Source organism: Chionomys nivalis, chromosome 2 (assembly GCF_950005125.1).
Source record: "Chionomys nivalis chromosome 2, mChiNiv1.1, whole genome shotgun sequence".
Classification (NCBI taxonomy): domain Eukaryota; kingdom Metazoa; phylum Chordata; class Mammalia; order Rodentia; family Cricetidae; genus Chionomys; species Chionomys nivalis.
In genome coordinates, this window is record NC_080087.1 from 69,809,173 (window position 1) to 69,823,787 (window position 14,615).

General features: G+C 42.5%; 1 protein-coding gene across 2 annotated transcripts; it reads left to right on the plus strand.

The window, feature by feature from the left end:
• The first annotated feature begins 833 nt into the window (after nt 1-833).
• Fcar (Fc alpha receptor) lies at nt 834-12,532 on the plus strand. Of its 2 annotated transcripts, none has more exons than XM_057762207.1 (5): nt 834-899; nt 1,642-1,677; nt 4,328-4,609; nt 9,419-9,706; nt 11,506-12,532. In XM_057762207.1, the coding sequence occupies exons 1-5, from the start codon at nt 866-868 to the stop codon at nt 11,670-11,672; spliced, it is 807 nt and encodes a 268-aa protein (XP_057618190.1). In that variant the 5' UTR covers nt 834-865; the 3' UTR covers nt 11,673-12,532. The 2 variants fall into 2 exon arrangements, with proteins under 2 accessions (XP_057618190.1, XP_057618191.1); XM_057762208.1 differs by having other exon boundaries at nt 1,645-1,677.
• Nucleotides 12,533-14,615: the final 2,083 nt, after the last annotated feature.

The window sequence follows — 14,615 nt, forward strand, 5'->3', positions numbered from 1 at the left end:
ACAGAGACACCCTACTTAAGCAAATGGGAGCTCAAGGACTCTGAATTGACAGCTGGGGAACCTACAAGGGACCAAACTAGACCTTCTGCATGTGGGTGACAATTACATGATTTGATCTGTAAGGGGCCTGGCAATGGGATCAGGAATTAACCCAGGTACATGAATTGGCTTTTTGGAGCCCATTCCCTATGGTGGGATACCTTGCTCAACCTTGATACAAACCGGGGGGTGTGAGGTTGGTCCTATCTCAACTTTGTTAGATTTTGTTGACTCCCCAAGGGAGGCCTTACCCCTTTGAGGAGTGGATAGGGGTGGGAAGAGTTGGGGAACGGGAGAAGGAGAAGAAGAGGAAACTGGGGTTGGTATGTAAAATGAAAAAAAAATGGAAAGAAAAAAATTAGAAATAAAAATTATTAAAACAAGCATGGTGGTAGTTCACACCTGTTTCCAGCATTTGTCAAGCTGAAGAAGGAACTCAGTTTAAGTATAGTCTGGACCTCATAGTGAATTCTGGAATACACTGTGTTGCATAATAGAGACTGCCAGGAAAAAATAAAAAGAAATTTCCGACAAAAAAAAAAAAAGGAATTTGAACATCACTAGCCATTGCATTGAGGAAAACACTCCTTCATGTCTGAAATATAAAAAGAAGGATTGTCGGTCTCTTCTAAGAGTCCACCCAAGAGCAACTGAGAACTTTTCAAAAAGGAACTGTTCCTTTTGCCTATGGAGGAAAAGATGTAGAAATCCTGTGGTCAGGAACTCAGACGTCAAACATCCTGTGTGTCCTACTGTCTCACAAGTATCTGTTGTCTGTGAATGCACACAGACAGGACGATAATTGGGCTGAGGCCATATCAGCATCATGGCTCCACAGGACACCACCTATCTGTGTCTCGGTGAGTCCTGCACTGAAAGTGCGTTAGCAAGACAGACAGGGTTCCCACAAAAGCTAGCACCTCTCTTAACACGGAAGCTAGGTGACTTTACTGGCAGCCAAGAGTAGTCTAATCTCCCAGCATTCTGCTCAGGTGTTAGTAACTGGGTCTCTCTTAGAATCTGAGCTGTGGGACTTGCTTGCCTCTATTCAATTCATGACATACTGTCTGGATTTTATGACCATTGCTGGGTTTTGTGAGAGGAGAGGGAGAGGGACTGAAAATGTAAGGGTGACCCTCAAGACTGGTTATTTTGGGAAAAATACTCCTATGAATAAATAGACATACATTTGAAAACAAGAGCTAGATAGAAGAAATGATACACCACAGACAAAACTAGATGATCTACAGAAGAAAGGTGATAAATAAATGATTGAAACTGACTTGTAGATTGATTGATAGATTGCAGATAATAGACAAAAGATGATCAATTAATTAATATAGCAATACAGGTAGATAGAGACAGATGATTGACACATACATATATACTTACATACATAATAGACAGATAATAGATATAGAGATACCTGAAACTACTATAGATAATAAATAGGTGGTAGATAAATAAATAGACAAACAAACAATGCATACACACACACACACACTCACACACATAGATTTACTCCATAACTCATTACGCAGGGAGATCTGCACCAGAGGTTGGATACTGGAGGTTAAATTTTCACCAATGATTCTCTTCCAGCAGTCTTCCTGGGCCAGACAGTTTGGGCACAAAAAGGTAAGTGCTCCCTAAGTCTTCTCCTTCGCAACACTTGGGTACTATTCACAACTGCTGTGGAGTAGGATAATGAATGAAAAGATGGTCTTAAGATCAGGTAAATTCCCCCTCTGCTCTCATCCTAGTGTCTGCTGTTTACATCACTGTGATATCTCATTAAGGGGACCCCAGAGCCCTCTGAAGCTATAGCCTTGGAATCTGCTAGCAGCATGTCTAACAAAGACCTGTGTTTTACTGACTATTCATAAGAGGAAGTCATGAGTTGTCTTTCTGATTGTTGATTCCCTTTTTTCTCCAAGTTTATTTACTCACCTATTTAGAGGAAGTCAATCTATCCTAGCTCTACTGTACACTCATGTACTCTACCACAATGTTGAGCCCTAAGTAGTACTGAGGGAAGCATCAACATAAACTAACAGAAGCACTAATAGTGTTAAATTCTGCATACCTGTCCCTCTAGCTCCTGTTTTGACCTCCCAGTGCATGTGAACCCTCATCTATCATGTCTTCTCTCTTTAGTGTCCTTCCAAAGACTGGGTTATTTGTATGCTTATGATAATTTCTAGATATGTCCCGCTTATAGCTCCTCAGATATGTCTTAGGTGTGATGTTTATGCTCCCTCCCACCTTCCACTTCCTGGCTTGTATCTACTCCTCCGTAGTGTCTTCTCCTCTTCTCCTATGCTAACATTCATTCAGCTTATCTTTCACTTTCTGCATGTATCAAGTCTCAGTCTTTCCTGTAATGACTCCTTCCCTCTGCGGTGCTCCATCCCCCCATGCATACCTTCTTGGCAGCTCCTCCACTTCCCTTTCTGAACTTCCACACCAGTCACCTGATCTCCTTTCTGTAATAACACTGTTGATCACAGAGTCATACATGTGTACTTGGAATGTTAAACGGCACAAATTTACAGGGCACAATGTGATGTAACACACAATGGAATCAGGCCACATGTGCCAATCAAATCAGGTAAATTAATATTTCCATCTCAGTATATGGAAATACCACAACATGCATGTGAAGATCATAAGAAAACTTGGATATCTGTCCTTGCTTTTTACCCTGGTATTATATGTGTTTGGAGCCCTTCAAATTCCTCTCACCTGTTTATTCACAAAATATATGATAGATTATTGAAAATTATAGTTATCTAGTTGTGCTGTAAAGAAGAGCATTTATTGAACTATTATTAAACTTCTACCTGTCCCCACTCCCTCATACTTCCCAGCCTCTGGTGATCACTATTCTACATTCATGTCATATTTATTGTCATCATCAATTATTGTTTACTTAACCTTTTTTTTCTGCAGGACAGTGATGCCAGGTATATATCATTCTAAATGATTGATTTATTCACTGTTAGAATCAACTATAAAATCACTCAGCTGAGTAAAATTATTCAGCTGTTTTAACTATACAAAATCATGGATGTATTCATAAACCTCTTTGTGGGTCTAGGACAGTTAATGGGTTCTGGGGAAGGGATGTCATTTTCTTCAGTAGTGTAGTCTCTGCTAAATACCCACATACCATTAAATAACATCCCACGTATGTCCATGAAACTCTGGTGGCATTTGGTGGGTCAAAAGAACACATCAAAGTAAAAAGGGACTTCTGGACAAGAGTGGACTCAGCAACAGAGCAAGAACAAAAGGAAATGGTGGATGGCAAAAATGGCCAAAATTTATTGTATGCATATTTGAGAACAAAAGGGTGTTTTAAATAGCCTTTCTAAACATCCACATATGAAAGTGAACATACAGTACTTGTATTTTTGTTTTAGCTTGGCTTTGTGATACCAAAGGTCAAACCCAGAACTTTCTGTATGGTAGAACTTTCTGTATTGTGTTCACCAAATGAGCTGCTCCCACAGAACAGATGAAAGGAACCCGAGGGGTTTCAGTGCTTTTTGCCTATTCCGTATAATGAATAAAAGCTGAGAATGAAGTCTTCCAGATGCACAAATCACTTGATCAAGGCAAATCAACAGTAATTAGGAAAGCCAAGAAGATAAGTACCATATTCTGGCTCCCTCTGAGGTCCTGGATCAGCACCATGATCTGCCCATTTCCAGTTCCAGGAAACCATGAGTCTTTGTCTTCACTGCTGTTGCTTGAAGCAGTGTCTCTCACTAGCTTGGGGCTCACTGATTAGAGTAGCCTGGCTGGCCAGAAAGCCCAGAAATATGCTTGCCTCTAATCTGCTTGTCTCTGCCTCTGCACTGGGTTTGTGAGTGCACCTCACCACACCTGGCTGTTTGTGTGAGTTTTGGGGTGACAAAGTTAGATGCTCATTCTTAAAAGTCAAGGGGGCTGGAGAAATGGTTCAGTGATTAAAAGTACTGGCTGTTCTTCCAAAGTACCCAGGTTCAATTCCCAGCACCAACATGTCTGAAACTCCAAGATTTCACACCCTCACACAGACATACATGCAGGAAAAATGCCAATACACATAAAATAAAATAAATTTTTAAGAAGAAGCTTGAAAGTCAAACACTTTATCAACAGAGATTTATCTCCAGAGACCCACAATACTATTTTTAAATGAAATGGTCATAGGTCTTCTGTAGTTTAACTCATGTCCCCCAACACCAATGGAGTAAAATAACTTCTGCAAGCCATCTGAGCCTAGGCTGTTTCCTTTCAGAATTTCCCATTCCTACCATATCTGCTGCCACAAGTCCTGTGGTTCCCTGGAATGGGTCTGTGAGGATCCTCTGCCAGGGAATTCCTGAAGCTTTCCTGTACCAGTTGTCTCTGATGAAAAACTCCACACACACAGTTATAGAGAAGAAACTTGGATTTCAGAAAGAGGCCGAATTCATCATCAACCACATGAATACAACCACAGCAGGATGTTATCAGTGTCAGTACAGGAATAAGGACCACTGGTCAGAGTATAGCAAACCCCTGGAGTTGGTGGTGACAGGTAAGGAGGTACCTTGGGAGCCTGGTCTTCTGATAGTTATTTTGTCTTAATTTTAGCAGAGTTTGTTTTGTTTTTGTATTTGCTTTTTGTTAATTACATTTGTTAGTAGATAACTTCATACAATGTACACAATAATACTGACCACTCTCACCCCCACTTCTGCTCATTTCGGTTTGTGACCCACTGAGATTAGCCAGGGCCATTCCTATTACTAAGGGTTTGAAGGTATCTTATGTGGGCTCAGTAGTAGGTATACAACTAAAGACAATGATTCCACCTCTCCCAGAGTCTTTCAATAGCCAGTAATTCCATCACAAAGGGTAGGACCCCTTGATTACTCCCTCATCCCCAAATTTTCCTACTTCTTTGACTTATTATTGACAGGATTGCTCTTGTAGGTAATTACAACTGTATGTTAATAATTGTGGTGGTTCTTTCAAGTCTAGAGAGTGACATTTGGTAGGCCCTACCCTGTCTTCCAACTCTTAGATAATTCCTGTTCACCTTTGGGTAGTGTTGCCTAGGTCTTAGACAGAGATAGCACAAACATCTTGTTTATGTCTGGATCTACGACTATCTTTATTCTGTGCATCTTGGGCAGCTGTGAGTCTCTGCATTCAATGATGTTCCTCTTTTAGTTTTTATTTAAATTATTTTCACACAATGTATTTTAGCACATTCCTTTCTCTCCCCCAATTCTTCCCAGATCCTCCCCTCATCCCGTATTTTTAGAATAGCTTTAGGTTCATAGAAAAATTGAGTTGTTGAAGACTGAGAAGACCAAGAATGAATGAACAAATATTGGCTTATCTCTCTTAGTTGGTATCTAAAACATATTCAGAATTCTTTGGCTGGTATCTATGGTCCTTATCCAGGACCGCTTCCAAGATCTCACATTGCATTTGGGTCTCTATTGTTTTTGATAGTTTTGACAGTTTTGAAAAGTACAGGCAAGCATTTTCTGGGACTTCCCATTCTTAGAAATTGCCTGATACTTTTCTCATGACTACACTGGGTCATAGTTCATTACAAGAAAAACAGAGGTGACGAATGCTGTATTTTGAATGTTCTTACCAAAAAAAAAAAAAACCTGTGTGAGGTGATATATATGCTATTCGCTCTAACTAATCATTATACAATGTATACATGTGATAAATATCATGGTATACATGATAAATACACAAAACCTTTTTAGTTTAAAAACTAGGTCATGTCTGATGAGGCACACTAGTAATCCAATAATCCCAGAGGTAGAGGCAGGAGAAACAAAGGTTCTAGGTCATCCATTGCTTCATAATTAATTTGAGGTTAGTCCCAACTACATGGGAGTGTTTTGAAAGAAATGGGGTGGGGGAGGGCAAAGGGAGGAAAGGAAAGAGAAGAAGATGACAGGTGAGGAGAGAGGAGTGGACATGGGAGGGGAAGGAAAGGGAGGGGAGGGAAGGAGAAATTGGGTGTGTTGGTACACACCAGTGATCCCAGCTCTCAAGAAGTTGAGACAGGAGGGTCATGAGTTCAAGATCCTATCTCAAAACCTAAGTAAATTAAAAAACAATCTACCCACAAAACCACCTGGCCCTGCTCAGCCTTGGCAGGTGGAAGACAATTATGGGCCCTGGCCCTGCTCAGCCTGGGCAGATGGAAGACACCCATGGGCCCTGGCCCTGCTCAGCCTGAGCAGGTGGAAGACACCTACGGGCCCTGGCCCTGCTCAGCCTGGGAAGATGGAAGACCCCCACGGGCCCTGACCCTGCTCAGCCTGGGCAGGTGGAAGACACCCATGGACACTGGCCCTGCTCACCCCGTGCAGTTGGAAAACACCTACGGGCCCTGGCCCTGCTCAGCCTGGGAAGATGGAAGACCCCCACGGGCCCTGACCCTGCTCACCCCATGCAGGTGCAAGACACCCATGGGCCTTGGTCCTGCTCAGCCTGGGCAGGTGGAAGACACCCATGGGCCCTGGCCCTGGTCAGCCTGGGAAGATGGAAGACCCCCACGGGCCCTCCCAGCAGCTCAAGGCAATGTTATGGAGGAGAAATGGGAGAGAAAGAGGAGCAGACCAGTTCAAGTGCTGGGAGAGAGGCAGAGATGAAAAGCAAAGGCAGTGAGAAAGACGCTGATGTGGGTGGCCTGAACTGCCACCCAAACCCATGGTGATATTCGGCTGGGCTTCTACCAAGGGCCATGTCTGGGTCTGTGGCCCCACAGCAGCCAGGGTCTGTGTGTATATCCATGGCTCCTGTTACCACTGAAGACCATGTGGAAGCCCAGCATCTGGGTTGCTACCTGAGACCATGCTGGTGTCTGAGGACCATACTGATCTGAGTGGCCTGCACTGCCACCCAGAGTCATGGTGACACTCAAGCCCAAGATGCCGCAGAGAGCCATGGCTGGGTCTGTGACCTGCCTCTGCCAGGGTCTGTGTTGATGTCTGTGGCTCCTGTTACCATAAAAGGCTATACAGGTGCCAGGGATCTGTGCTGCCACTTTGGACCATGTTGGTGCCCAAGTGCCATGCTGTTGCCAGGGCCTTTACTGATGTGAGTGGCCTGCACTGTACCCCAGGACCAGGGTGACGACCAGGCCTGGACTCACAAAGATGATATCTGGGTTTATGGTCCTGCTGTAGTTGGGGTTTGTATTAATTTTTGTGGCCCATGTTACGACCTTGGAGAGGAGGGGGAAATGTAAACCATTCATGTGGAAATCCCAGGGCCACCATGAGCTGGCCTCACCCTTGCCTGTCTCTAGAAGATCTGACCCTGCCCCTCGCTGGCTGCTGCAGCATGAGAACAAGCCCCCACCCCACATGGGAGAGCTGGCTCTAGTAGCCCTGACCCTGGGAGATCTGGCCACATTCCTCACCATGGACACAGGAGAGCTGACCCTGATGGTGAGGATGCAGGAGAGCTAGCTCTGCTCCTCACCTGAGGGAGACTGTCCAGTGGAGGCCTGGACTGACCAGCTCAGCTACTATGCGAGTATCATATCCAGTGCTCTGTGTTGGCCCACCCCGTCTATGGAGCACATGAAGGAACTGGTCCTGTAGAACCATGGCTGCAGGATCTCCTTGACTCCAGCCAACAATAGGATGCCTGAGAGGAGTATCAGTGCAGGGCCAGTATTGTTGGTGTACTGCAAGCCAGAGGCCTTGAACCAGGCCAAGAACTGATTATAATGAACAATTGCTAGTAAAGCTATTTGGACAGAAGGGTCTGCAGCATGGCACACCACAGCTACCAGTGCCGCTAAGATGAATGAACAGGTGATGGAGAAGCAGGTAAGGCAGAGGAATGAAGTGTTTGGGGGTTTTCTTTGTTGTTTGTTCATTAATATTTTTATTTTTTGTTTTCTTTTGGGGGAGTTATAAGGGAGAAGATCAGATATGGGGGGACTGGGAAATAAGTGGGATTGAGATGCATGATGTGAATTTCCCAAAGAACCATTAAAAATTACTCTTTCTTTAAAAATTAATATGTCAATACATAACAAGTAGTATGGTGTTTGCCTCTTATATATGAGGCGCTGGATTCAAACCCCATAACAATAATAAATTTGTTTTTGTTCTTGTAGGGTTTGTGTGTGTGTGTGTGTGTGTGTGTGTGTGTGTTTAGTATTGCTTCTCTTTCCATGTCATATAGCCATACATTAATTTATGTATAGATGTAAAAGTCTATGATCCACAAATAAGAGAAAACATGTGATACTTTTTCTGAGTCTGACTTAATTTACCTAATATAATAATCCCTAGTCGTATCCATTTTCCTATCAGTGACATAATTTTATCTTCGTGGTTGGAAATAACCCCATTGTACATCACATGCCCCAGACAGACATAGAGTTGATTCCGTAACTTTTTGCTACTTGTGAGAACAAGTATCACTCCGTGTCCCATGCTACCCTTCACTTGTGATGTTCCTACCTCACTTCCCAAGTGCTGAGATTACACTCACAAACCATAATGCCTGGATGTAAATAATTTTTTTTGAGATTTGACTCTTTGCTGTTTTATTTTCTTTTTTATTATTATTATTATTTTTATTCTTTTTTAATTAAAATTTCCACCTGTCCCCGTTTCCCAATTCCCTCCCCCTCCTCCCAAATATTGCCCCACCCCCCACTTCCCTTTCTCTATCCCCACTCCTCTTCTCCTCCCCCCACTCCATTCCCCCTCCCTCTCGATACTGAAGAGCAGTACAAATTCCCTGCCCTGCAGGAAGACCAAGGTCCTCCCACTTCTATCTATGTCCAGGAAGGTGATCGTCCAAACAAGCTAAGCTCCCCCATAGCCAGTTCATGTATTAGGATCGAAACCTAGTTCTTAAACAACAAAAAGAGGACATCTTTTAGTCAACTTACTCAACTGAATATTTTCTCCTTAAAATATTTATTATTTATGTCTATGAGTGTTTTGTCTGAAAGTATGTCTGCACATCAGAAGAGGGTATCATATTCCATAGGACTACAGTTATAGATGGTTGTGAGCCACCATGTGCATTCTGGGAATTGAACTCAGGATCACTGAAGGAGCAACCAGTGCTCTTAACTACTGAGCCATCTCTCCACCACCATCAACTGATTGTTTTTTTCATTTTCTGTAAATGGATTTTTCCTTGCATGTTTGTCTGTGAACCATCTGAATACAGTACTTGTGGAGGTCAGAAGAGGGCATCAAATCCCCAAGAACTGGAGTTACAAACAGTTGTGTCTCTGGCTAGTGTTTTTAACTGCTGACCCTTGGCCCCAGCCCCCGAAAATAATTTTTTAAAGAGCAAAATTATGCTAACAGCTCACTGTCTTCTCTTTCAGGCTTATACAACAAACCTGTCCTCTCCACAGATCAAAACTGTGTGCTGATAGCAGGAGAAAGCATTTCCTTTCAGTGTAGTTCAGCACACGACCCATTCAACAGATTTTCACTGGTCAAGGAGGGAGATGCTTCTTTGTCACAGCATCAACATGAAGGGTATCAAGGCAAATTCACACTTGGTCCTGTGAACCCTAACTTCGCCGGGAACTACAGGTGCTATGGCTGGCACAACAGCAGTCCCTATGTGTGGTCAGCCCCTAGCAATGCCCTGGAGCTCATTGTCACAGGTAGAGGCATCACATCCCAGTTCTTTGTTCTCCACCAATGTGGTGTCTAGGCGGGAGTGGGAAGAGGTGCTCTGAGATCCATGAGCATGGCAGTAGACTCACTCTCCTGAGGCGCATGAAGAGAAAGGGGCTTCTCACTTACTCCACACTCATCTTTCATACATTTTCTGAAGTCTTCCAGCGTACCCTTCAGAAACCTATGATATATTTTTCAGGGTGTTTGGGGGGGTGCATGCACAGTGCTGGCAGGGGCCAGAAAGGGGGACAGATTCCCTGGAGCTGAATTTACAGATGATTCTGAGTCACCCATTGTGGATGCTAGAAGCTGAACTCAGGACCTCTGCAAGCGCAGAAAATGGTTTTAATCATCCCTTCAGCCTCCTAGTTTATCGATAAAGGAAAGGTCTGCATTCAGAATCACTTATGAGGGATTCGTGTTAAGACAGAAGATCCAAACACAGTCTAGTCTGGTGTATCTTTTTTCATTTGCAGAATTTTTCATTACAGAATTCACTTGGAGTGGTTGAATATAAAGACTGAATTGTAGGACTCATTTTTTATGTGGTTTGCATATACCATTGTGCTTGAAGGAAGGAAACCAGTTGCTGGTAGCTGAGGGGGCTGACCACAATCCGTATCTCATGCCCATCTTCTGAATAAAGTGTCATCACCCCAGTCATGCAATAAGCTCTGCAGTGTGGTAGCTATGCATCGCAGTGCTGCAAAGCTGGGTAGATCTTTCCGATTAGTGGCATGGAGACAACTGAATTTCCATGCAGAAGAATCAAAGTGCAATTAAACAAGAACACATTTCTGATGGATTAGAGGCCTAGCAGCAAAATATATCCTGTGGGAGACCACAGAAGAGAATTGTCTTGACCCTGACATAGAAGATGGTTTCTAAAACAAGATGCAGGACCTGCCTGCTCTACAGAAAAGGACTAATGAACTCAACCCAACCAAATCCTAAAATGCATGTTCATGATAATAATAAAAGGGAAAAATACATTTCATGTAATTGACTAGGTAATAGAATCATCTTGGTTTTCTGAGATAGAGTCTCACAAACTCATGCATGCTAGACAGTCTTTTAACAGAAAAATGATATTGAACATTTAATTTTTCTGAACATTGTAGGCTCACATGGTACATTACAGCTAATGGGGGAGGAAACAGGTTAACAAAGATAAAGATCGTCTAATACATAAAAGTAAAAATAAGCAATTCACTGAGCATCATTATCTATAAAATGTCACACAATAATTGGTGATGAGAAGTTGGAATGAAGTTGAGCAACAGATCACCTGCCTATCGTGCATACAGTAATTGGTTCCATCCTCATCACACAGGTCATTTTTAAGTAGAAATGAGTTTTAGCTAAATTTATCTTAAATTTTATATATATACATACATATATATATATATATATATATATATATATATATATATATCCAAGGCAGCAGTGGTTGAGTGTCTATTTTGCCACATTTGAGAGCAATATAAATTTTCATGTAGAGTGACAAAAGTATGAAGAAAAAATTTTAGAGCGCCTGACTCAGGGAGGTGTTGAAAAAACAGTTGAGTGGGCAATGAAACCACCAAGAGAGGTGAGAAAGACAAAGTACAAACTCCCCATAATTACTTCCTTTTCTAGGAACCACAGTTTCGCACCCTTGGCCTCCCTCTATCTTACATACCCTAGAAGTGTGGTGCCTGAGAATATATGAACTCATTAAAAAGGATTAGGATAGAATGGATCATGGCCAACAATTACCTATTTCTTTCCTTTATGTCTCTAGACTCCAAGAAGCAAGGTTACGTGGTGGAGAATTCAATCCGAATGAGTATGGCAGGGCTGGTGCTTGTGGTCCTCTTGGTGATACTAGCTGAAGACTGGAACAGCCACAGGATATCACACAAGGAAGACTGTCAGGAATTGACTACACCAAAATGGAGCAGACAGTGACTGTTGGTGGGGATGGGAGCTACAGGTCGGGAGGCTTCTTGCAAAAAGGAAAAGCAATTAGAGGCTCTGATCCATTTGCAGAATGCAAGGCATGGGTGTAAAGTATCCACCACCCACGTGTTTGAACACTGGCTCCCCAGCAGGTGGTACTGATTATGAGGATGTGTAAACTTTAAGATGTGCTATAAGTAGGTCACTGGGGCTACTATTTAAATGTTATACTCACTTCAGATTCCCACCTAGCTCTCTGCCACCATATACTCCTGTGGAGCTGCTCCTATTTTATGCTTTCCTGCCACAATAGAATACTCCCTCTGAAAACATGAGCCAGAATTAGCCTTGCTTTCCTTTCTTTCAAGACAAAAAAAAAAATTAACTAGTACACAGAGTTATCACACGGTGTGGTCCTAGGTGGATCTGATGCTATTTCTTCTCTCCTGGTTAGTATTCAGGTTAGTTATAAATACATTTTTCTTTTATTTGTGAGATTATAATATAACTACATCCCTTGGTTAGGTCTTTTTTTTTTTTTTGTCAGCTCAACACAACTGAGGGTCATGCGGGAAGAGGAGACCTCAACGGAGAAAATGTCTCAATCGGATTGCCCTGTAGGCAAGTCTGTGGAATATTTTCTTGATTAACATTTGTCATGAGAGGGTCCAGCTCACTGTGGGTGGTGCCATCTTGGACAGGTGGTTTCTGAGTTTTATAAAAAGCAAACTGAGAAAGACATAAACAGCAAGCCAGTGCGCTGTACTCTTCCATGACCTCCATTTCAGTTCCTGCCTCTGTGTTCCTGCCTTGAGTTCGTACATTGACTTCCCATGATGACAGACTGTAACCTGTAAGCCAAATAAATCTTTTCCTCCCAAAGTTGCTTTGGCCATGGTGCTTTACCACAGCTATAGAAAACAAACTAAGAACATTGATTATAATAATTTCCATCATTTTAAAACCTTTTTATGTTCCTCCTTTTTGTGGTACAAGGGATTTAACTGAAGTTCTCATGCATGCTAGATGAGTTTTCTACAATTGCCTTATATCCCAGCCCTCCTTTCATTTTAAGACAAGTTTTCATAGAGTTGTCCAGGCTGACTTTGAACTCACCTTGTAGCACAGACTGACCTCAAACTTGTGGTCCACTGTGAGAATGTTTTTTGAGAAATGCTATTTAAAGCTTGCCTTTACAAATTAAACTTCTATCCAACTCATAATCAAGTCAATAATGTCCTTTGAGATCCTTATAGCTATGTACTAATTCTTCTGACAAAATATAGACTCAGCCTGTTTTAAATTAGCTGAACTCTGAGATAACCTTGAAGTCAAACTTACTGTTCTTTGGACTTCTTATGTAAGTAACTTCTCCAAGCTCGGCTGAACGCACAGGCTCAATTGTACCACATTCCCCATTTCACCTCATGATACGTTCACACCCTGAATTGTGTGTGTGTGTGTGTGAGAGAGAGAGAGAGAGAGAGAGAGAGAGAGAGAGAGAGAGAGAGAGAGAGAGAGAGAGAGAGAGAGGGTGATGTGGTGAACAGATCTAAGACTATGTGCTGGCAGAGACAGCTGATCCGAGCTCACAGGAGCTCATGGATGCTAGACCAACAGTCAGGGAGCCTATATGAGACGGACCTATGTCCCCTGCATGTGTGTGACAATCATGTAGATTGGTCTCTTAGTAAGACTTCTAACAGTGAGAGAAGGACCTTTCCCTGGCACTTAGCTTGCTTTTGGTAGCTTTTGGTAACCTGTTCTCCAAGCTGGATTACCTGGCTTGATCCTGCCCCAACTTGCTTTGTGCAATCCCATGGAAGACCTGTCCCTTTCTGAATGGAGATGGAGGAGGGGTGGATGGGAGGGTGTAGATGGGAAAGGGGAAGGGACAGAACAGGAGGAGAGCAAGGAGAGAAAACTGATTAGTATGCAAAATAAATGAAAAAAAAGTTAGTTAAATAAAATAATTAAAAAGACTATGTGCTGGAATCATCGAGGGGTTGAAAGCAATGACGCACATGCAAAATACATTGGAAGCAACATTTGGGTATAGAATGATGATATATGATTATGGCTATGCATGCTGTTCTGAGTAAGTAGGGGCAGGAGCACAATTTTCTACCTCACAGACTCCTCTTTCCTTTTTGTAGCTGTATTTGCTGTGTCATTTGATACATAGAGAGCACGCCTTTATTCACACTACTTCTTAGGTTGGACCATTTGCTTTTATAGTAGACATGTTTTAGATTAGACAAATACTAGATTAGAACAGGAAAGGCCAAAACTCTTCTGAATATATCTGGTCCATGCCTGAGTAACCAAAACCAAGAGTCTTTCTTCTTCTATGCAGCATCGTCACAATCTTCCTGCCTCAGCCTCTTGAGTAGCTAGGATGACAGGTCTGCTCCAGCAGGCTCGGACCTCTTTTTCTGCTCAGATTTTCTTCTTTATCCTTTATGTTTCTTTTTTATATTCTCGTTTTTACTGTTCAAGAATTCCATGTGTGAATATATTTTGATGAAATCCACTCCCATCTCTTCCCCTTCTATTTCCTCCCTATCCACATCACCACTCCCTACCCTTACTTCATATACTCCATTTTAAAACTCACTGAGCCTAGTTAGTACTGCCAGTATGTGTATGGCTATAGGGCCGTATGCTGGAACATGGGCAGCCTCTCAATGACTGCACCCTAGGGGAAAAAAATGACCCCCTCTTCCAGCAGCTGTCAGTTACCAAAATAGTTCCTCAACTAGGGGTGGAACTTTGTGACCCCATTCCCCATCTACACTGGGATTTGGATTTTTTAAATGTGTATCCACCAATTATAAAAAAATAAAAAAAAAAGTAGGCTTGCTGTGATAGCAAGTCCCCTGCTTTGTCCTTAAGGTATTGGTTTTGTCTAAATGTAAATTAAATGAATAAACACAGGAGCAAATGAAGGTC